Below are 24,854 nucleotides of genomic sequence, written 5' to 3' on the forward strand. Positions count from 1 at the left end.
GGGAAGAGGTGAGTTTTACAGGTGTTGTCTGAAGAGGTGTGTCTTGAGGAGGCGCCGGAAGGTGGTCAGGGACAGGGCAGTCCAGACATCCATAGAGGTCGTTCCACCACTGCGGGTCGAGGGTGGAGAAGGAGCGTGCTCTGTTAGTGATGTATCCGTAATATTTACAGACGTGTGTCTTTGCTGCATGTTCCCGCCACTTCAGGGATTTTAAGGCAACTATCATTGACAGAAATTGCGTTTGAGAGACTGGCTGAAATTATATAATCTATTGTGTTCATTCCCAGAATACGTCAGTATTGGGGCACTGAGTGAAGAGTATATTGGTATGATGAATATTTCTTTATGATAACTTCCATAAACCTAAAATGCAAATCTTTCAGAACGATCAATACCCTCGGCAATAGAGTGTTTAGGATCAGGATTAATGTATAGTGAATTATTACGTTTTGTAACATTACATTTGCGTTTGCCGTTTTTAAAAACTAAACTCAACACATCTACACAACTGCGCTTCAAAAAGTGGTACGTTGCGTATTTATGAACTGATCAATAACACGTGTTGTATATTTTATCATTAAATAAATGCAGTCTACATTAAATTAAAAAAAAAAAAGACTTTGAATGAAATAGCGGGACAGCTAACAGAGCGTCAGGAGTTACAGCAAAAGCAGGGTTAACCCCGAGAACTCATCAGCTGTGAGCACAAATAACTACGTTGTTTGAAGAGCGGCGTTTGGGTTATCTGTTGTGAGCAGGTCACACCCTCTCACGCCTAAACTTCTGATTGATTCAGAAGATTTGTCGACAACTCTATTCTTTCTCTCCATTGGCTTCTCACACCGCCAATCAGTCGGTAATCGGATGCGTGGCGTGAGGTTTCATTCATCAGGAACAGGAAAGACTGGTTTTATTGTTACTAACAGGGAAGCAGCAAGGTTGGATCTGGAATTTTAATTAACAAATAGAAAGTTTAAAAACATTTCCTAGGTAATAATTACCATTGGCCTACCTCATGGATTTGCGCAAGCCATTGTTTTAATCAGAGACTGGGCGACCTGCAAGGTTTGATCAGATCCTGAGGGTTGCTCTGGCTAGTCACTTGTAATTATTTAACTCAGGATAAGTACATTATATAGACATTCGTTTCATGTAAAGAAGAAATATTGACAACTAAGTGAGAAGAAAACGATCGGTGAGTAAATTTCACCTTTTTTTATTTTTATAAAATGTTATTTTAATGGACGACGTCTTATCGTTTTGGAATGCCATATACAACCGAATATGTCATGCAGCGCGAGACAGGATTTCCAAGGCATTGATTTAGTTCCTTATATTTTTGGAAATGCTATAAAAATCTGAGACAAATGTTGCATATGACGATAACATATACAGCAATGGTATTACTAGAACAGATACATTTAGATATGTGAACACACTCTCCAGCCGGGCATGGCATTGGGAGATGAATGTGTTAATTATATGCAGGATCGTAACCAAACGCTGACTGTTATGCGACACACAACATCAACACGAGTAACATCTGGCAAGTAAAAGCAGGCTTTAAAAAATCGTGGTGTTATTTATGTAATGTCACATGTTAGACAATGCCAAAATAGTTAAAGTGAAATAATTGCTTTGACATTTGAAAGGAAATAAGCTCTGCAGTGGCCAGCTACATGTTTGTCATATTATCATCTGATCCGGGTGGTGGCATTTGTTTTTATACAGTATTTATGTTTGCAACAGTTTCCAGTTTATATTCATATTTGTGGCTGAAAACAATGTAATGCCCTTAAAATATGTTCTACAAAAATAATTCTTGGATAAACAAAGTAATTGCTATTCATTTAGTATGCCAGACATTTAATTACGAAATTATTTGTACTCAGAAACGTCATTTGTCATGTCAACCAACAGTTTTTGTTTTTTTATTGAACTTATCACAAAACATTACCTATAGGACTAAAGTCATCCTTAAAATATTTGTTAAGCAGTTGGTTACTCGATTTTAATACAGTAACGGATACATTATGTAGGCCTGCATGCATTTGTCTAAAGAATGTAGAAAACTGACAGGCACTCTGTGATCCATAGTAATATGTGACATGCACTTGATGTGTGGCCTGCTGTCTTTATAGTACAGTGGCTTTTTGAAATTAAATATTAATCTGTTCTTTTATTGATCGATTCTTTATAGGTTAAACCCACCTTTAGAACAGCAGCTTTATAAAGTTAAAAAAAATGAAAGTCCATCACAAGTGTGACTTGGATCCAGGTTCTTTGTTTTCATCTGCAGGATGTACGTTACAGAAATTGGTTGTGGAAGACAATTCTTACTGTACAGTACAATACGTAATGCTTCCATACAATTTGTGGTTGGAGCGTTATAAATACGAAACTCTGACCTCTGAGAACAATAATTGCAGTTTCTCTTCTCAACTCTCTTTCTAAACAAATAGCTTTTGATATTTTCCTATCTTTTGAGTACTGTTGCCTACAGTATATGATAGGTATATAATTTTGTGAAGGTACCTTTCCCAAAATGGTGCTCTGTTTCTGGGATGGTAGCCTTAAAAAAAAAAAATACACTTGCCGTCTTAGGAGCCTAAACATTTAGTTTTATAAATATTTCGTAGAAAATTGATTCATGTTTTAATTTAAAATTTTAAAAAAATATTTTAGAAACTTGCTATTTGGTTAATAAAAGGGTAATCTTCGGAGGGTCATTCTTTTTTGTGCATCTATTGCCACTTTGCCATCTGCCAATGAGTTCTGTGTTTGTTTTTTTTTCGCATCTGCAGCAGATCGAGATCAAAACCATTTCAAATTGAGACTGCCCACCACAGTTTGGATTGCAGGCTGGCACAAGTCGGATTGGAGGTAAGTGAACTCATTATAATTTTTAAAAGATGTGATGACTACAGGCAGTCTTTGACCTTTTGCGTAATATCTGGTTGCAGATTGAATTGGATAGTTTTACTGAACGGTTTCATGCTGCAGATGAAAATGTTGTATAGTGCCCCGTTTTCACTGCCTAGCGCTCCCGGCTACAGCTGCCTTACGGCTAAGCACGATATCTGGTCAGGTTTTGTATTTCATACTCGATATAGCCAAACTGGCAACAAAGGCAGTACGTCATCACATAGCCAGGAGGTGTGTGTAGAGAAGAAACCGACAGGGGAATCGCTACCACTGTGGCTGCTTTTCTTTCATATAGGTAAAGCACACATATGACACATTTTCTTTTATTGTTTTTCTTTAAGCTTTTTTTGTATTCACTGAAAAGCAGAGACCTTTGTTAAAATGAACAATGTTCACCCTGCTTTGACACACAAGACAACATTGCTTTGTTTTGTTATTCATGATAAACACAGCAACAAAACCTGGCTGTTTGTTTGGCTGTGCTCTCCTTAACAAGATTCCTTTTTATTTGCAATGTGCCTATGATTCAGTGTATTTCTTACCACCAGTTTCTTTAAAACAAAACACCATATAAAGATCCAGGCTGAGGAAACAAGTCATAATTCCTCATCACCAGACCAGTTGCTGGAATTCCTATCTCCTGTTATGTTTAGAAACCTTGCAATAATAATGTAAGCTCAGTTTTATTTCTACAACACAACCACTCAATGCTTTTAATGATGTAATTTTTGTTATAGCAAACATTTACTATCACTCATCTCTCTTTATAACATTAGAGAGAAGTGCCACATCCTACACTTAAAGGTTTGAACTTGGTTTTCATATTTCTCTGGAGTACTTATTTCTCTTTTTATCCTTAACTGTGGTTATACTGTTCAAAATCAGATACAACAGATACAAGGAAAACCATTCTTGCATGTTTTAAGCTATGTTTTCTCTGTCTTTATACTGTGTATAGGGTGTGAAGTGTTTGGCTATTGGGAACCACATTTTAAGGTAACAGCTAGATGAGTCTGAAGATTTGTTATAGTCCAATCTGAATGGTGTTTTAGAAAAAGTCATTTCTGAACAGCAAACCTCAGGCACTGTCTCCATTGCACTTGCACTGATTACTTTTGGGCATAGACTTTTATTAATTACGTGTATAAGCTGCATGCACAGAGCATATACGGTTTTGGATGATTTACTATTATTGTTATATTAAGAATTTCATGAACATATCGGTAGTCATTTGGTGTAAATGATTGCAACTCTGGACTTTCAATTAGATTATCGGAAGGCAAACATTTCTGAGTTTCAAGAGTCTAGTTTCTGGGTCTAATTGTTGGTTATGAGCTCTTTGCTGGATGCTCAGGTTTCAAGTTTTAAATACACACTCATTTATACAGCGTCTAGGTGGAATGCTGGTGATGATGCTTTGCAGCGTCACTACAGCATGGGAATATTCTGAAAACATGGAAAGGGCTTTGTGTAGTCTGGAGGAAAGCTGACATGTCTGACACTGTCTTTGCATACTTATTCATGCCAGGGCTTGTGCTGTTTGTAAACACAACTGTAATAGGTTAAGATCCATGATGCCAAGCGGATGTGGGCATCTCATTGGATTTGATATTGGAATACAAAACTACTATCCTTGAGGCTGCCTTCTGGTTCTAAAATGAATAGCCAGGGAACTGTTTCGAGGATTTTTGGTGTCTATTCTCTCCAAGCGACACATTTCCAAGGTGGTGAATTGGTATGGTGGGTGTTTTTTCACTGCTAGATGGTGTCTGAAAGCACACCTATCTGCTAGTGTCCACATCCTTTACAAACCCTTATTACTTTTTGTGCCTCTATAGATTTGTAGCGGTACTCATGTCTGTGGTGAGTAGCTGTGACAGGATGGCGTGTATAATGACGTCAGGCCAGAAGCAGGAACTGAAACTGGATACCACAGGTTTGGTGAAATGGCGTTTGCGCTGTCTTTATTTGAAATATAACAAAAATTAACCAAATGTTTTTAACAAAAAGAGAAAACTGTGCTCACCGAGCAAAATAAACAGTTAAACAAAAAACAAGTCACGAACACAAAAAAGAAATACAATAACTGGTCCAGGTCAGGCTGAGCTGTAGCCGTCACTGTTCCTGGACCTATTCTTAAACTTAAAGCTTGTTCTCTCTCTCTCCCTCGTTGCTCTCGCTCCTACTACACCACCCCCGAGCTGGACAGCTGCAGACTTTTTATACAGGTGGCCATCTCCCGATTAGCAACAAATTAAATCACCTAATTAATTCGGGAGATGGCCACCTTCTGCACGAGTTTAATAATAAAACGAATACGGCTACGCCGTTACAAATACATAAATAATAATATACGTGGCGCTTCGCTGTCCTAAACACAATAAATAAATAAACAAACAAACAAACACAAAATAACACGGCCGGAGGGGGACCCCGTTCTAAAATAAAACAAACAAATACTGTAGAGGGCTGCTCGCCCTGTTACAGTAGCAGATAGATTGTTTAGCTTTTCTAGGAGTAAACAGTACAAGGGTCCTGTTTTACTGAATCAGTGGTAAACCAGCTTTGAATTCCTTTACAGTGAATTCATATTCATGTGCAAATGTGTTTGGTAGTTTACAGTAATAATATTTATAAAGGAGCCTCATTTCTCGACAATTACAGGGAGTACAAATTATGCAGGAAAAGTAAGTATGTATAAAAAGACAACACGCTTCTGTTGGAATGAGATAAAATGTTAATCCTGTTAGGTAAGCACTTCTAACGCTCTAAGTTAGCCCTAGCCTGGGGACTCCGATTTGTAAGGAGAGCCATGATGTAACCACTGCGCAATTTTAATTAACAAAAAAGAGACTTTGTCATTGCTTTAGTAAGGTGTGGTATTAAAATTTTTAAAAAGCATTGTTATGATTCCTGAAGCATCCCTGAAAACTCTGGCGGGAGATGTGAGTAACCTGAGGGCCGTTTGCTATCAAGCCAAGAAACCCTGTACAACAATATTAGTTTAACACATTTGGAATATTGAGGACTTCTATATTTCAAACAATTTCCCTTTATTCCAGACAACGAAAAAAAAGAGTATTGTGGTTTTTTGATTGAAAAGAGAAGTTTACCTCATGAAACCTTACCAGGAAAAACACCTCATATTGATGACATATGATTAAAATGAAAGTGAAGGATAGAACTGAAGTGCAATTAGTCTGCTCTTGTCTAGTAATTTTCTGTACGCGAGTCACTGGGATTTTTTTTTTTTTAAATTATGGAAAAATATTAATAGTACTGTAGTTGTAGCTCTACCTCCAAATACTGTAAATGTAACCTTCTTAGGATATTACAAATGGTGGATTGTGAATAGTTACATACCAAACCAAATTACTCAAAATCTTAAATGAATACAGAAAGAAAGCAAATTATTTATCATTGTGACATCCTCTAAATGTGACCTACATGTGTTGCCTTCTAAAAAAGGCTTTCTGGAGTTCCATCACCGCCATTATTATTACATCATCATCGCATCACACATTCTCATGTTAACTATATTGTAATGGAGATATGTGAAAATCCCCTTTCACACTTAACTAGGAACTGCATCAGCACAGTTTTGTCTTTTAGACTCCAGAATACATCCTTTATCAGTCTTTGTGTCAAGTTTTCAATGATAAATATATATATACAGTGTGTGTGTGTGTGTATAAGTATATATAATGTTTGTGTGTCTACAGTTGCAGACATAAGTATTGACACCCTGTATCTGAAACAAGGTTGTTCACTAATTTATTAAGTGTAATAAATATTGTTTGCTAATCAGTCACTCGGTTCAATCTTGGCACAGGCTGCACGTGGACTAATTGTGCACTCCCTATGCCCCCATACAAATACCCATTTTAATCTGCACGTGAAGTGATTGTGCAATCCCTGTGCCTAAATACAAATATACATTTTAAATCAGCTGTGCTACATAACCCACACTCTGTGCACCACTACAATGATACATATAACAGACAACACAAAATACACACAGGGGCGGGCACAAATATTGTTTGTTAAGCTATACTTATTAGTCAATTAAATAATCTCAGTGGTGGTTGGGGCTGACCGCAGTTTAAGGGGATATCCAAATATTGCCCCCTTTTAAATGTGTTTTAGACTGTCCAGATATCACTTAAAACAGGGAGGTACCGATAAAAACATTATACAAAATGAGATTCCCTGCTTTTACAGTGATCTTCAATCTATGTGTTGATTTCAGTACCAATCATTGATAATGGAAAAACCATCTTCCGATAATTTGAAATATTTAACTTCTTGTGTTTTAAGAACGCTAATTGCCTGCCAGGGCTGCCGTTAGTTTGCTGTATATGAAACAAGCTGTGTGATTATTTTAATCTCCATTATTATCCAAATAGCTGTCTGTGTTTGCACTGTGCTTGTCCAGCTGTGTTGTTGGAAGATTTTAAACAAATGGAAGGGGGCGGGGTCAGAGCCTGTTAAGATGTCTTTTGGTGTGCAGGAAGAGTGCACCTTCTTGGTTTTCTGTTTGGGACTGGTACTTAATCAGGTTTGGAATATTACTGAAACACTGAAAGTCCAGTAGACAGTGAATATGCACATTGCCTCTTCTCTGCAGAGCAGGCTCTGCTACATCAGCCTTTTTGTTCTCACAGTCCTGGCCATCTGAACTAAGTTTGCACAATGCTCTCGGGGAAACACTGCCAAGTGGAGTGTGTAATGTCTTACACTGACATCCTTTCTCTTGGCATACTGGTGCGGCAGAACTTCAGGTGTTTTAGAAACAGTGACTGGGTTGCTAGATAGAAACAACTTCATAAAGGATTGGGCAAATTGATTAGTTCCGTAGGGTTTTGGCGACTGCTGAAGTAATTGTGTGACTGCCATTAATCCTAAACTGTTGTATTTTATTCTGCAATTTGTTTGAAATGCCCTGCTTATCAGTAGTGAGCAGCTACTGGGTGTTCCTATGATGTTCTGTAGTGCTATGTAAAGCTGAGCCCCTGGCGATGGTTTCTGCTGCTATTTAGAATTCTTTGTTCTTGGTGCTGGTCCATTTCATTAAAATCTGAAAAGCTTAAAACAAGAATTCAAATACCCTCAAAAACCAAAGTACCTTCAAACTAAGATGGTGTTTGAATTTTAACCTTAGAACCAAAAGCCAACAAAGCGGTGTACTTGTCCACTAAATCACGGTCCCCAGAGATGTGGGAAATGCCAGATCTCTGGCATTAAACAAGTTAATTCTTCAGTTGCTTTATTTGTCAGGGCCTGGCTGCCAGGCTGCAATCTGGAGTCTGACTTGAACTTTACATAATGGGGTGCAGCTTCCTGGGTTGGAAATTGGTTGCAGGGTGGTGATAGTCTTGTCAACAGACTCCTTGTTTACAAGATTAAGTCATTTACAGTTAATGGGCCACAGTTTATTTCTGTTTCAACAGTACATGTAGTTATTCCTGCACCTGCCCATCTCCTTACTGACTGCTGCTCATTGTGGGGAATGTATTACACATAGGATTCACTTCTGAGGCACCTTAAATGCTAAGTCCGTTAAAGTTATGTGTTCAATCAACATTTTTTTTTTTGTTGACTGTGAACTTCCCTTTTTTTAAAATATTTATTATGAATTTCCAGTATCCAACTGTGTTACTAATAATGTTTTGGTACATTTTTGTCACATTTACAGGGAAGTTGTTATGGGAGTGGGAATATACTGCATGTTGTGAGCTTTGAAGGGGAGGAGGGGAGCACTGAAGCCTGACATGTATTAAATCCTTTTAGATTTAATCAGTTTAAATGTAATTCTGCAGCTAACAACTTGACAGGTTTTTTTTAAAAACTACATTTACTTGAATATGACAGCACTATATAGAATTGTAATCATTTTTTTATTACCTTATTAAATATACGTATTTTGAGATCCAGTTCCTCGACATAAAATCTATTAGTTGTTGCTGCTTTCACCCTATTGGGCACTAATAGGTTATATAGCTCCCATAAAGGTCAATCATATGGGCAGTGCAGAGGCAGCTTTTAACTACATACACAGTGCTTTATTTTATTTTATTTTATGACCTTGAGCCACTAGGTTTAATGCAATATAACGAGCCCTATGAAATAATTCATTTTTTTTCAGAATTTGTTTTATTTTTCACATTGTTTTGTTTTTTCATTTTATTACATATACACATTAATAAAACAACTCAAATAGATAATAGTATAGTATACATCATGTTTCAACTACAGTAGAGAGTCAATTATCTGAACTAATTGGGACCGATAATAGTTTGCATAATCGATTTGTATGGATAATCGAACAGGTATTAATTAATATTAACAGTTACTGTACCTTTTTTAATACTGTATAGAATAAAGTTAACATACACTGACAAGTACTTAGTACACAAGTACCTACTGATGATATATAGCTAGTAACCTATTCCACATTACATCACATTAATCCTACAAAATTACAAAGCTTTACAAATCATTAAATTAATGCAATTCAGTAAAACTTTAACACCTACAGTTAAGGTAATGAAATACTGTAATTAAATGTACCATATACCAAACTTTGAAATTCAAAGAATACAATTCAGTACAAATTTGACACATTACAGAACTTTAGGAATAATTAAACTTCAAAAATTCAGTAAAATGTTTCTGTACTTTGATACTTGCTGTTAAGGCATTGTAATAACGTGCAATTGAAATGAATAAGAACGTTTTTTAGCTGCTCAATAACATAGACAGGATCTCCAGCCCTTACTGATGAAATAGAAGAAAAATCAAGAATGAGGCGACTGTTGCAGTTAAGGAAATTAAAACAATTTAAAGCCTGGCATGCTAACGTGTCTGTGAAAAAATAAAATAAAAATGTGGTCACGGACAGATGAAACTTTTGACATTTACAAAAATAGCGTTGTTTAAAACTGTTCCCTTACCTTATTAACACCTGAATTTAAGTATTTTTTTTCTGTTAGTCACCATCACACAGCAAGAGGATTGTTAAGAGTGAAAACAGATGCTTCCTACTATGCAGTTTTCATAAAACAAATAAACACATTCCAGTTAATTGTAGAACTGAAGTAGTTCTTCATTTCTCTCTGCCATGTTGAGCTGAGTAGCTGCAGACAGTGGTTGTTATCATTAAAGCGAATTTCAAATCTTGTGGTTTTAATTTTAGCGGCAGGGGTTGGTTGCCTAGAGCAGCAGCGTAGCACACTTAACAAAACAAGGGCAAATCATGAGTAAAAACAGAATCAGAATGTCCTTAATACAATCCTGAAATTGGGATTCGGAAGCTGAATTTACCATATGGGATTCCCAGGATTGCAACCACTAAATACACCACACGTAATTCATCACGTGATTACAGGTGTGTTCGGTTGATTTAGACAGCACGGTTGATCAAAGATCGGATAATTGAATCTCTACTTAACATACATATTTTTTATTAACATTACCCACTTTTTTTTTTTTAACGTTTTGACATAAACAGACCTAGTACAGAAAAATAATTTAGTTACCATAATTTCTCATTAGCGGCAGTAAAGGTAACGCACAGTCCCACACTCTTATTAATTACTGCCTATTTACAATAAATACTGCCCATGCCCTCTATAAAAATACAATGATATTATATATACAGTACCCTACTATTGTGGGGCTGTCATAATAATTGCACATTAATTGCACAAAAAAACCCTAAGAATTGTATTTCAATCTCATGGCACTGAAGCAGGGTGTATACAGTAAGCTTGGGGTTTCTCAGTATTTAAACAGTAAGCAAAGCAGATTCATTCATGCAAAACCAAAACAGCATTTGCTCCAGTGCAAAGTTTGCACCACTTGAAATAAAACAAAGAATTAGCATACTAATGCAAAATATAAGCAAACAAGCCATATTTTCCCCAAAAGGAAAAGAAATAAACAGCTAATTCTTAATGACGGTATCTTCCCAAACGACTTGCTCCAGATTGACTAGCACTTGTGCAGATGTATAGAGCTTCCGTTTCCCTTCAGACCGTGTATGATAACAGCTCAGCCTTGACAACTACGATTGCAAGTATTTAATTAAGTGTATAAATCTCCCAGTTTAAAAATTCTATGTTTGTATAATGATTTTTCGTTTTATATGTTACATTTAGTTTTATTTATTATGCTATTTCATATTTGCGAAAAACACGGGGCTCTAAATATAACTATTGTACCATGGGACATAGTAAGCCCCTTTCACACTGGCACTCCGACCCATGTTCTGGCTACCCAGGTCACAATCCCGTGTGTTGTGAAACCACATACCTAGGTTGACCTGGGTTGACCTGGGTCGCTGCAACCACCTCAGGATGTCAACAGATCCTGTTGACCCGGATCGAGTGAGACCAAATACATGACAGCCATTCATAAACTGATGAAATAACAAACAGCCACGCCTGCGTGAAGGTTTCACTTCCACAAGGAACATTTCTATTTATTCTGTTTAACCATATTTTTGTTGATTGAGACACACTATTCGCTAGATTACAGCAGGGATGAAGAAATATTTGCTCTAAGCGTCCGTAACAAGCTGCTTCCGGGGCATTGATACGCTCGTTGTGTATTTTCTTGTGTCTCCCAGGTCGACCCTGCTTCTTCAAAAGCACTGTGAAGTCGCGTAGCCGATACACGTGACACCGGATCCAGGGTCCAACCCGGGTAGAGATTGCTAGTGCGAAAGGGACTGTAGATAATTTGAAATACTTTATACATTACTTTCATGTTTGTATATCTAATTGAACAGACTGGATTATATCCATATGCAGTATAAATGTACACTCTCACTGGAAATACTATATGATATTGTGTAGGTTGTTTTTTTAAAAATGTAAAGGATAATGTAAACCATTTCTCGGTATAATATAATGTTATTAACACAGTACACTGAATAATAGAGGATTTCCCACATTTTCATTTCTTAGTATAACCAAACTTTTTTTGGGGGAGGGGGGAGCATTCAGCTCGCTCACTCACAAGTTTAACAATATGTTCCCTAGGTTTTGAAATCTTGTATTTTACTGTATGTTTGTGTTGATACATTCCAAACTGTTCTTGTTGGAAAGACAACCTCAGCTAGTTAAGGTGAAGTTGGCATAAATCCCTTCAAAAAGTCTTGTTCTGATCAGCAGCCTCCCATGAGATTGAAAAAGCTTCAGTACATTTTCCCTGACCTTGCAGGAGAATCAGTTGGTTCGATTTAGGTCTTTGGCTCAGATTACAGCTTGACAAATATCATGGTCATAGAAATGTTGCTGGCTGGCTGAATCATTTCTCTGGTATATCTTCATTGTGTTTCTTATGGCTTTGAAACAGTACTAGCCCTGTATGTTACAGTATTCCATCTTTGGTCATCTTGCTTGCTACTCATGTCGCAGTTAAGAATGAAGTGAGTGATCCACTGGGCTTGTAACTTCTTACAACAGATTGACCTAAAGTGGATAGATACCAACATTCAAAATAATTACCAAAATATATATTGTTCTCTTTTCCTTTAGTTTCCTGGGCTTATGGATGTAGTGAGTAACAGTTTGCAAGTCACTCTGTATGTTTTGTTTATTTAGTTAGTTTTCATAATTGATTTATGCAGTTAACTGGAAGAGGAATTTAACAATTTACATCTTAAGAAATCTTCTTTTTTTTTAAAAAATTTAATTTAGAGTGCCCAATTGTATTTCTTAACCCCCTTTTCTCACTATTGTAAGCCATGTACCAAGGCAAGAGGACTAATGATCTTTAGGCAACCTCAGGTCCCTCTATATAGCCAATTGCCTCTTTTCACATGGCTACAAGCTATTGAGCCTCATACATGCAAGTTCAGACTCTGAATGGTTTCTGCCTGGATTGCTGTGGCAAGATGAGGTAAAGAAACTCGTGCCAAGATCTTTACTAAGGTATTCCAGTCCAGAAGGAAAAGTGATTCATTGTTGTTTCTAATGAGTGTAGGATGTGAAGAGGCACGCCCACAGGGAGGGTGGAGTGAATCCATGCAGGGGAGGGAATAGAGTAGAGCAGAAAAAAACGGAAAAGATCCAGTCATCAAGACACCACTCCTATAGGATACTGAAGATGCTTGTGACAGAGCATCGCGTGTAGCTATTGAAAACCATTTTTTACATGAATTCTTTATGCATCATTTAATCAGTGATGATTTTTATTTCAGTGCATCGTTTAATCAGTGATGATTTTTATTTCAGTGCATCATTTAATCAGTGATGATTTTTATTCTATGCAGCTGGGAAATTAATGGTTTTATTTGTGGAATTTGAAGTGTCTAAAGAGTACTTTTTGTGTTCCTATGAAAAATCATTCTGAAACTTTGTTCTCTGTGGTGACGGTGTGTTTTCTTCTTAAACTTATTGTTTTCCCAGAAGGTTCAGTGACTGCTATATAGTGTTGTGTGTGGTTTTTTTTTTTTTTTTTTTTTTTTTTTAAGAATGTACTAAATACAGCACCTTATGAAGATCATACAGCCTTTTGGAAAGGACTTCAGACATTCAGTCAATATCCTCTACAATGCTGTGCTCTGGGCATCTCAGTATCTCAGCAACCCAACTCTGCTTGGTTCAAGCACCTCCTGCATTAAATTGCATACGGCTTTCAATTTACATGCTTGAATGTTTGTTTTATAATAAAATCTGGGTGGTGTTTTGACTTGTTTTCAAACACATTACATAGTTGTTAATCACCACTCCCCTTCATGGGACACTGCCCCAGAATGTGCAGTGGTATGTGTTGTTTGGACGTGTGTGTGTTTTGTGGGTGCAGGATCCAGACATTTATCTTTTGTGTGCATTACTCAATACCTGCAAATTGGTTTGTCCTTACTGACAAACCAATTCGAGAGTTTGTAGTTTGAGAAATACCATGTGTTTGCAACATTTTAATTAGTCTGTTTGATTATTTGATTACGTATTGAATATGAAGAATATTGTCTCTTTAAGTCGTCTTACTTTCTACTCTAAACAGTTAACACCCCTGCAGTGATTCTGAAGTTTCATTTAGTGGACCCCATCATAGTGTGTCATGATAGGCTTGCAGACATAGTCTGTATGTTGCAGTTTACACAAAATTCAAACCTTGCAGACGGATGCAACTTTGAATGTGTTTTCCACAGCAGCAGCACAAAGTGTACAGCTGACTTACTTTTATAATTGCCCTTTAGTCATTTTATATTGTCGATTTTATATTTACTTTAAGATTCTGTTTCCAAAATACTGTGTGAGAAGTCTGACCTCACAATAGTCCATGTGTGTTTTTTCGCTTATTGCCTATGGTAATTAAAGAAGGCTAGGGTATACTGTTTCGTCATCAGTATTTAATTTTTTTTTGTCTGTCCCGCTACAGGTTATTATGGCAATGACTGGAGGGACCGCAACATCCTTTCCCATGAGCAATCACACCCGTGAGAGGGTGACTGTGGCCAAGCTGACTCTTGAAAACTTCTACAGCACTCTCATTACACAGCACGAGGAGAGAGAAATGAGGTATGCCTTTAATGGAAAAGGAGAGATGTCGGTGATAAGGCAAGATTTTACATTTAAGATGCATATTTACCACCTTGGGATAACATTCGTGAACTACAGAATCTTTGCTAGAACAATAAGTTCATATTTGTATATATTTTCCACTGTCATTTTTAGGCTGTAAAGTTGTTTTGAACAAACAAAACTCCATAATTTCAACCTTTAAAAAAAAAAAACCTTTACTGCACAGCTGGATTGCATTTTACAGTGCTGGTGAATCCGATTGGCTAGCACCAGCCATCCATATTCAGGGGGGATTCTGGGATAGGTGGTTCATTTCCCAGTGCTGTAAAATGCTCTTATAAAATCCAGGGGTTGGGGTTGGATTTATTTGACGTTACAGGTGAATTACTACATTGCACTGATATTCAGAATAAGAATGATTAAAAATATATTGTTAATTAATGCATATGATGGATATAGTTGCTAGATGCTAAACATTTATTTCCAGGTGTTTGTGTGTGTGCTTGATCATTGCAGCCTGCTTTCCTAAAATAAATCTAGCAGATGTTTGGTCTGTGTTGAAACCATGCTAAGACTGGGTGGTGTATTCATACCTTATGTAATTATTATGTACCCTCCCTTTTCTTTAAGCACAGCAGCACCCCAAGGCATCTGTACAAAACTTGTGGTGCATTAACAGTGTCACCTAGTGGTAGCAAATATTACTATTGATGATGACTGCATGCATTTTTTTACCTTTTGTATTTGTATTCGATTTAGGCAGAAAAAACTAGAAAAGGTAATGGATGAAGAGGGGCTCATAGATGAAGAGGTAATGTACTCCTTTATTTATTTTAACTAAATAGTGCAAGTCTGGAAAGGATTTTTAAAAACTGTACAGTAAAATGGATAGCTTCTATACGTGTTTTTGTCATCTGAACTGACTGACCTAGTCTGTAATTAACAGTTCTATACTTCTGACGTAGGATTGGAAGCAACATCGGTAGCAAGCTGCGTACTGTGGTTTGCTTACATTTCAAATACAGTAGCATTTATACTTTTTATGTTGGCAGAATTGCAATGCTGTTCAGTATGCATGTCAAGTAATCCTTAGTAAGTCTGTTGCAATGAGACCTTGGCTGGAAACATGAATGCTACATTTGAGCCAGCTTGATTTATTAAAGGTGGCACTGCTTTGATTGACATACTTTTCCTGTTGTATATTTGCCATCGTCTTTGGTATGAGCTTCATACTTTTAAAATGGAAATATTGATCAACAACCGCATCATCCCAAAAAAGAAAGAGCAGTATCTTCATTGTTATGGGATCATGTTTGTGTGCAGTTTTTGAGTTTATATCTGCACCACTTGTTTTTATAATTAAATTGAGACAGGTCTGTTATAGTTTTCAGTGATTTTTAACTATTTATTTTTTGTTTTTCCGATATCTCTAGAAAAAGATGAGGCGATCTCAGCATGCGCTGAAAGAGACAGAATTTCTGCGGCTCAAGAGGACCAGACTTGGCCTTGATGACTTTGAGTCGTTGAAAATCATTGGAAGAGGTGCTTTTGGAGAGGTTTGTTTCCCACTCGGAGACCATAAAGCTCACTTGACTATCAGAAGCTAATATAATCCATGTTCATTCACTAACAGGCTTCCTAATTCAATGTTTCAGGTGCGGCTGGTTCAGAAGAAAGATACTGGCCATATCTACGCCATGAAGATCTTGAGAAAAGCAGACATGCTGGAAAAGGAGCAGGTGTGATTATTAGCAGGCTGATCATCCTGAGTCAGGATGAGAAGTGGCTTATCCCTCTAGTGGGGGCATTTGGCAAGTGACTCCTTATGATATAATATTTGTGGTGGGATATGTCCATTCCCTATAAACTGCTTTGTAGTAATCAGCATACACGTGTAAAAGTGATGCATCTCACACAAAGCACTGCAACCAAGATGATGGATGTTAAATGAGAAAAGCATTCAAACTCCAGACAGGGGAAAACCTTTTTAAGCTTCTTATTAGTACAATACTATCTTGAGGTCATCACCAGTTTATCCCAAACCCCACTATGTCTTGTAGAAACTGTTGTGTTCCACAAATTGGTTTATTGATTTAAATACGCTACATTCCTTATGCGACTTACTTTTATAGTTCCTATCATATGTCTTTTCTCACATATATACAGTTTTATAGATATTTAAATGTTTAGTTTAATATAATTAGCGTTGCGTAAGAAAATCTCTGTTTTTAAACAGATATTTGTAGATTATGACGCAATTCCCACAAACAGCTTTTTGTACCTATTGTATGCAAAATCTTCTTGTGCACTTCAGAATCTGACACTTGTTCATGTACAGGAAATAAAGCTTCCTCTCATGTTCAAAATGTTCACACCAAAATCTATCACTCCTGTTTTGGGATTAAAGGATTATTAAAGCATCCAATACGCTTATCAATAATACAGTATATATATATTTTTTAAATATCTTGCAATAGGTATAAAACCGATGAGATGAATTCTGCTTCAATAACTTGTAATTTTGCTTGTGGCTTTTTACCACTCGTCTCAAAACCACACATTTTTATATTATTTTATTAAAGCCAACTTGTGCCCAATGTAGAATGTAGGTGCCCAGAATCTGTATTTCTCATGTTTTTGTTAACGTGTTAATCTATTTAGGTTTATATACAAACCTAAGCCCCACTCTGTTTAGTTTTCTTCAAGATGCTAAATTAGCCCCCTCCCCATCCCCCAAGAGTTGATTCCTTGTGCAGTCTTTTGAAGGAGACTGTGCAGAAAAAAATATAATTGAATAAAATCAAGTTACACAATGCTTTAATAGTGTTTGCTTATATGATATTTAAATCCATATGATGAAGATAAGTTTGGTATTATTTAAGTATCCTTGCTTTCCTTCACCTCCTAGTTTTACTCTTTATCCCCTCCCCCAATCCCAGATTGCTCATATTCGTGCCGAGAGAGATATGCTTGTGGAGGCTGATGGCGCTTGGGTTGTGAAGATGTTCTACAGTTTTCAAGACAAGAGAAATCTATATCTGATCATGGAGTTTCTTCCAGGAGGTAAGGGTTTGACTCTGAACATGTGAAGGCCGTTGCGCATGATGTTCAAACATTACCAGCTATTTGGACCTGCAGAAACTTGTTCTCCTTTACTGAAACTGTCATGAATGTGATCACTCTTCACTGCAGAGATACCATCAGCCACTTTGGCGCATTTCTTGAAGCATTCCATAAATTGTATATCTGGGCCCACAAGACAATGTGGGTTACAGTTTGCTAGAGGACAGAGAATCCTAAGTCTGTTCCAGTAATTCAGTTCCAAGCTGTCATTTGGAGGCATGTGACAGGAATATGGTTTAAACTGCAAAAAACACTTGTTCAGTTGTACGATACATGCAAATAGGCGCTGTTCCCTACCTTAACCAGCTCCTGTATGACTTGTTTCCACTGATTTTCCCCAGGCAAGGTGTAGCTGAAGGGTTTTTTCCACTAACGCTCAGCTATACCTTAGCATCGACAGTACAGTTTTGTATCTCATACCCACAGGGCTAAACTGCTATACAGAAGTACATCATTTGAACAGTGTTGGCTGTTTTCCACCGCTTTTCTCTTGTTTAGTGACGAAACCTAATTAGTAAGACTACTGACAGCTGTGTTGAGACCGAAAATAAAAACAGCCACAAATGTTGGTTCAACTTCGTTCATCTTTACTTGTTTGCATTTAGTTAATCGTTCCAATGTGACCTTTTACTGCTGCACTATGACCTTTACTGCCACACTACTACTTCCTGGGTCAGCTATACCTGACAAAATGACATTGAAATGCAGACAGCCATCTTTAACTAGACCTCACCCAGACCATCCAGCTCCGCTGTATCTGGGAAAAGGCGGTGGAAATGAGGCAGTGGTGTTGTCAATGGGGTTAACTGATCATTGTTTACTCACTTGTCTTGTAAAGCAGACCTTTTTTTATTTCTATTTTGTAGAACTTGTTTATTCTGTACTGTGGTTAAGTAGTCAGAATTCATAACTAGTGCTAGTCCATTACCTTGTGCAGATTGTGCTCAATAAATTGTGACAACACATGCCGCCAAACATTGTTTTGTTTAAATTTGTTTTAACTCATCAAGGTGATATGATGACACTACTCATGAAGAAAGACACTTTGACAGAAGAGGAAACCCAGTTTTATATAGCGGAGACTGTGCTGGCCATAGACTCCATTCACCAGCTGGGGTTCATTCACCGAGACATTAAACCAGACAACCTCCTGCTGGATTCCAGGGTGAGCAGCTGCTGGGAATTTCAATAACCAAAGAAAATGACTGATGTGTGTGCACTGTATTGAGCTGAATTTCAAATGTCTTGTTTACATCAGGGTAACTATGGTCTTGATAAGCTATACACTATCCACATTTTAAATAATGGCACTGGTGAGGATTTGTCTTGTTATCCCCTATTGGGGATGCATATCCCTGGCTTTAGAGTTTTGTAAATATTTAGAGAATTGCTTGTCCAATTATGATGAAACTTTCTGAGAACCTTTAGTTCTGGGTGGTGTAATAATGTGGGAGTGCAGTTAAACCGTTTAAATCCTTGGGAGACTCTCAATGAAATTTTGATTTTGGTGGTGATTTAACTTTCAAGTCTTTTTCTAAGTTATATATATATATAAGTATATCTATAAGTATGTGTGTGTGTTCATTCAAACAAATGTTCAATTATTCTGCAGGGGCATGTTAAGCTGTCAGACTTTGGTTTATGCACAGGGCTGAAAAAAGCACACAGAACAGAGTTCTACAGGAATTTAACCCACAATCCACCCAGTGATTTCAGTAAGTCCTTATAATTACTATTTTTTTTATATACATAGTAATAACAGTAACACTTTTTTATTCTATTTTGTTGCACTGGAATTTTTAAACCCCAAAAGATTTAATCAGTGAGTTAATTTACTCCGGCATTGCTGTCCACACTAATTACAAAAATAAATATTTCAGTAATTACAGGTGCAGTGGTATTTCTTACTGAGAAACCCTACATGCATTTAGCTGTTCGGTACCATTACAGGGGGTACAGTGAGTGATTTGCTGTCACTGAAATTTTATACTACACTATGAAAGGTAGGCGAAGTTCAGTTAAGAGCTGCTGTTTGCAGTGACGATATATCACTAACCTTCGATACGATCGCTAATGGGCAGCAGTGTGGAGTAGTGGTTAGGGCTCTGGACTCTTGACCGGAAGGTTGTGGGTTCAATCCCAGGTGGGGACACTGCTGCTGTACCCTTGAGCAAGGTACTTTTACCTAGATTGCTCCAGTAAAAACCCAACTGTATAAATGGGTAATTATATGTAAAAAATAATGTGATATCTTGTAATAATTGTAAGTCGCCCTGGATAAGGGCGTCTGCTAAGAAATAAATAATAATAAAAGTAAATTTTTGTTTATTTTTATTGTGCAAGTTACCTGTATATTTGCAGAATATCTGATAAAAGTGAAACGTAACCAGTAGTTGATGTGTGCTTAAGATCGTGCTTTGTTAGCCGTGAGTATTTATCTTTTTATGTAACAATATGTAAAATAAATTGTACCTTTTTAATATCCAATTCAATTATTGAATGTACCAGTATTATATTTCATGATACACCGCGCCTATCGTTTCAACTGTGCCGTTCAGTTTACTGCCAGTAGTTTACAGGTTTACAAAACAATGTAAACATGGCAGCCTTATACAGTATATTGTGCTCATTAGAAGGACCTCATTACCCTGGTGCTTCTACTGTAGCAGGGCCTTTTTTAAGGTTCATCACAAACTCCAGTTGTAGGAGTATTTGAAAAGATGCCAAACTAAGAAATTGAGCCTCTATTCTATTCACATTTTATTTTTAGCAGACTTAAATTAATCTACTTACAGAATGCATTCTTATTTAAATTTTTATCAGGAATTTTCTAAAAATTGAAATTGAAATAGAGCAAAGAGTACAGTGCTCTTAGTCATGTGGGCATCAGACCACATTTAAACACCCTGTTTGTTGCTTTGATAAAAAGAAGAATATTTGAACCTATCTTGTGTTTTGCTTCTTGTTTTATACTTTGTTGTCAACTGCATGCAATGTTTTGACCGGTACTGTAAATATGTCCATATTTGTTGTACTAAGGAGATCTACTTCCTACAGCCTTTCAAAACATGAATTCAAAAAGGAAAGCAGAGACATGGAAAAAAAATAGACGGCAATTGGTGAGTTTTAGACCTTTTTTTATTTTTGTGGTTTTAGATAACGTTAACGCTTTATTTATTTATTTATTTATTTATTTATTTATTTATTTTGTTTTGTTTAAAATGTCTACTGCAACAGTAATTGTGTACAGTAAATGAAATACCAAGAGGCCAGAACCAGTGTTTCTAACCAGCCTGCTCATTCCAAACTGTCATTCCAGCATTTTACATAAGCTGTTTATTTATTCATTCATTCATTTTTATGTTACTGTAATGTTTCTGTAATAATAGAGAAAAAAAAGAACTTAACACACATTTCAATTACTAAAATATCAACCAACTCTGAGACTGTCCCCAAAAGTGTATTTATGTTATTAATAATAATAATAATAATAATAATAATAATAATAATAGGACTACAACATTTATAACAGTCTCTTTGTCTAACGTATGTGTAGACTAGACATCGTCTTATTTTATTTTATATATTTATCCTTTTATTGTCAACTGTGGCCTGGACCGGGAGTCTTAAATGCACAGTTCTTAATAAATTATTTGAAAATATTCTCCTCCACTGAAAAGGTGGCAATATTTGAATAACAGGTTACTTTTATTGCGGTGAGCAGGTCAACCATGATCCTGCAGTCTCTTGAAAACAAGTTGGTGTTATTTCAAGTTGCACTTTAATGGCTGGAATTTTATTTCCTGGATATGAATCGAGACCTAATACACACAAGTGCAGAGGCGGTGGTGAAAGAGGAGACTGTCAGATATGTCAGAGATTCCAGTTACATAGCATGTATGTAACTTCTATGATGTTAATGTGTACCTCACTGTAGAAAGACCCATAATTATGATTTTAAAGTTTAACTTTTTTTACAGGCATACTCCACAGTGGGAACCCCAGATTATATTGCCCCTGAGGTGTTCATGCAGACTGGGTATAACAAACTCTGTGACTGGTGGTCTCTGGGGGTTATAATGTATGAAATGTTAATAGGTATGTCTGTTTTTGTATGTGGTAGCATGTGTTTAGTAGCAGGGAATTGTGTACAGTGTAGATGAAGTTTACTTATAATTGTTCTAAAAGGTCTTGCTCGCTGTTCTGTCAGTGCATACAAGTGATATCTGGCTGGCCTCCGATTCAACTGTACCTACATTTAAAATGGCAGATCTTTATTCTTTTGTAGCTGAGCAAAAGTGTCTTTTGACAGGCAAGATGCCAAAGAGAATGATCCATTGTATGAAATAAAAGAACAAGAATACTGTATGTTTGGCATCATGATATCCAGTAAGACCACATTTGTAAGTGCCAAGTTCTATTTTATTGTAGATAATATCAGGGTAAATATAAATGCTGGAGAGGTAAAGTATGACAATCCATCTGCTTTTTTTTGCCAGGCTATCCTCCATTCTGTTCAGAAACTCCACAAGAAACGTACAGAAAGGTTATGAACTGGAAAGAGACTCTTGTTTTCCCTCCTGAAGTACCCATTTCAGAGAAAGCAAAAGACTTGATTTTAAGGTTAGTTGTGGCTATATTTTACTTATCCAATGCAATGCTTTTTCATCCAGGATATCACTTATAATTGTGAAATTATAATACTCTATTTATTATTTTGTTTTATTAGGAGAGAAACCTACAGCTATGGCCAAACATTTTGCATCACCTAGAATTTTTGTAATCAAAGAAACTACAAAAAATGACGTTGGAAGCCATAGTAGTACAGTATTTCATGTTAGATTTCGAAATGTCACATTTTTCGTTAATTATATAGAAAACTACAAAGCGGTATGCAATTCAGTATGTTAACATAACATTATCAAGCAGGCTTCATTTGAATTTAGGAAGCAAAATTATTATTATTTATTTCTTAGCAGATGCCCTTATCCAGGGCGACCTTACAATTGTTACAAGATATCACATTATTTTTACATACAATTACATTATTTTTTACACATTATTTTTTACATACAATTACCCATTTATACAGTTGGGTTTTTACTGGTGCAATCTAGGTAAAGTACCTTGCTCAAGGGTACAGCAGCAGTGTCCCCCACCTGGGATTGAACCCACGACCCTCCGGTCAAGAGTCCAGAACCCTAACCACTACTCTACTCTGCTGCCACAATGCTATAGGGTGATGCAAAACTTTTGGCCATAGCTGTACATGAATCTAATTACAGAATGTATTCTTTTTACTTTTTATGTTTTTATAATCCTTAGGTATTGTAATGATGCAGAGGACAGAGTGGGTGCTGTAAGTGTAGAGGAAATAAAGAGTCATCCATTCTTTGAACCAGTAGACTGGGATCATATAAGGTATGTTTTTACTTTTTATGTTTGACATTTAATTATTTTAAATAGTTATTATTATAACATATATACAATAGAGGTAATCACTCTTTGTGGTTTAATCATCTGTCTTCCTTTGTAAACAGGGATACTGACTGTTAGGCTTTTTAGTGTAAGGCTTAACCCTTTGCAGTCCATTTATTAACTGCGCGTCAGGCACGCCAGGTCTAATTAATTTTCACACGCGCAGTTAATTTTATACGCGCTGTTTAAAAGTATTTTTTTTTCACAGTCAAACGGGTTTAAATGGCCCTGCATATAAACAAAGCACTCACTAGGCATCTCCAGCCCCCCCCCCACCCTTTTGTTTGCTATAGCGTTCACCTATGTAAGAAATAAAAAATAATAATAATAATAATAGTCGTACATACCGATCGATCATCTCCGGTTTTATCACCAAACTCCTCAATAATGCGATCCAAGTCATTATTTTATTACTATAACATCTGAAAAAAGCTCTGCAAATGTCCATGATAGTCTCTGTGCGCTGACGCACTCAGCCAGCTTGTTTACTATGAACGCCCCGTTATCTGATACCTGATACCATGTATGACTATTCATGAGATACGCCTTTTTTTTTTTTTTTTTTTTTTTTTTTTCGACTTGTCTCGGCTCCTGTCGCTCCCACTCGGCAATTGAATGGTTTTCTCGGCTTTTTCCGGAGAAAAAACGACTAAACACCCGTTTATTGCGTTGCTATAATGATGTCGGACCCAGTCCGACAAAGGACCTGTGAGGAATAATTGCAATGTCGGACCCAGTCCGACAATGGACCGCAAAGGGTTAATGAAAATCTGATTGGTGTGTCTGTTCCCTTTCTGTGCAGGGAGAGGCCAGCTGCTATTTCAATCGAAATAAAAAGCATTGATGACACATCAAACTTTGATGAGTTCCCAGAATCAGACATCCTCCAGCCAAGTACGAAACATTTACAATATATTAATTGCATTTGACCCAAAATGTATCCAGAGCAGCTACATTCTTCTAAGAAGGTGTAGCGTGACAGCATTTCTCCATCACGAGAGTATTAAATGTGTGTGTTGTTTTTTTTTTCATTTCTAGTTTCAGTGACAAATGCAACAGAACAGGACTACAAATCAAAGGACTGGGTCTTCCTCAACTATACCTACAAGAGGTTCGAAGGACTCACACAAAGAGGCTCCATTCCCTCTTATATGAAAGCTGGAAAGTTGTGAAAAACATCAGGGATTGAGACCTTTTGAACAGCTTTGTGCCTGGGCCACTCGACACTTATTAATACTGATACACTGAAAGACTCCTGCATATCAATGTAAAACATGAAATTCTACAGGATTAGGGTTTCACAGACTACTGAAGAGGCTCTTCTGTTTTGGGTTGGCAGGGCCAGCGGCCATCTTGCCAAAGTTGTTGTTTATCTTGTTTGTTCTTTGTACTGCCATATAAAGGTACTAGGGTTACTGTAAGCATATCTCTGTTTGTATTTCACACATGTTTGAGTAGAGATGTTGTGTGAGGATTGAGGCTTCATTGCTGGATACAGTGTCTCTCTCTCTCTCTCTCTCTCTCTCTCTCTCTCTCTCTCTCTCTTCTAAACAAATGACATGTAGCTCATCGACACCTGCGTGAAAAAGAAGCCATATTACACAGACTTATAGCTGAGAGCTCAGATTGGACATGGGTGCTTCTTGATTTACAGTTCCTGAAGATGGAGTGACCTCACAGGTTAAACTGTGGACATTGTATTGAAACTCTGGGCTTGATTGCCAAGGAAACCCATCCCCCTCTTGTAATACAAATGAGGGATGGGAACAGTTTTTGCATGCAAACGGGAAACTG

General features: G+C 36.9%; 1 protein-coding gene across 4 annotated transcripts; it reads left to right on the forward strand.

Moving 5' to 3' along the window:
- Positions 1–155: 155 nt before the first annotated feature.
- Positions 156–24,652, forward strand: LOC117415989 (serine/threonine-protein kinase 38-like). Of its 4 annotated transcripts, none has more exons than XM_059027036.1 (15): positions 156–326; positions 2,805–2,883; positions 14,317–14,456; positions 15,219–15,270; positions 15,893–16,015; positions 16,115–16,198; positions 17,399–17,522; positions 18,593–18,747; positions 19,195–19,297; positions 20,622–20,701; positions 21,563–21,680; positions 22,082–22,205; positions 22,908–23,003; positions 23,863–23,954; positions 24,099–24,652. In XM_059027036.1, the coding sequence occupies exons 3-15, from the start codon at positions 14,323–14,325 to the stop codon at positions 24,230–24,232; spliced, it is 1,419 nt and encodes a 472-aa protein (XP_058883019.1). In that variant the 5' UTR covers positions 156–326; positions 2,805–2,883; positions 14,317–14,322; the 3' UTR covers positions 24,233–24,652. The 4 variants fall into 4 exon arrangements, with proteins under 4 accessions (XP_058883019.1, XP_033882876.1, XP_033882879.1 ...); XM_034026985.3 differs by lacking the exon at positions 156–326 and adding an exon at positions 663–1,195; XM_034026988.3 differs by lacking the exon at positions 156–326 and adding an exon at positions 667–1,195 and having other exon boundaries at positions 20,640–20,701.
- The last annotated feature ends 202 nt before the right edge of the window (positions 24,653–24,854 follow it).

This window comes from Acipenser ruthenus, chromosome 7, assembly GCF_902713425.1.
Source record: "Acipenser ruthenus chromosome 7, fAciRut3.2 maternal haplotype, whole genome shotgun sequence".
In the NCBI taxonomy this organism is placed as follows: domain Eukaryota; kingdom Metazoa; phylum Chordata; class Actinopteri; order Acipenseriformes; family Acipenseridae; genus Acipenser; species Acipenser ruthenus.

Bases quoted from the DNA above. Each gene is read 5' to 3' on its own strand.
- LOC117415989 (XM_059027036.1), top strand. From the start codon at position 14,323: ATGGCAATGACTGGAGGGACCGCAACATCCTTTCCCATGAGCAATCAC. The intron at 19,298-20,621 runs GTAAGTCCTTAT...TGTTGTACTAAG, and splicing joins CAATCCACCCAGTGATTTCA to GAGATCTACTTCCTACAGCC. The intron at 22,206-22,907 runs GTTAGTTGTGGC...TATAATCCTTAG, and splicing joins GCAAAAGACTTGATTTTAAG to GTATTGTAATGATGCAGAGG.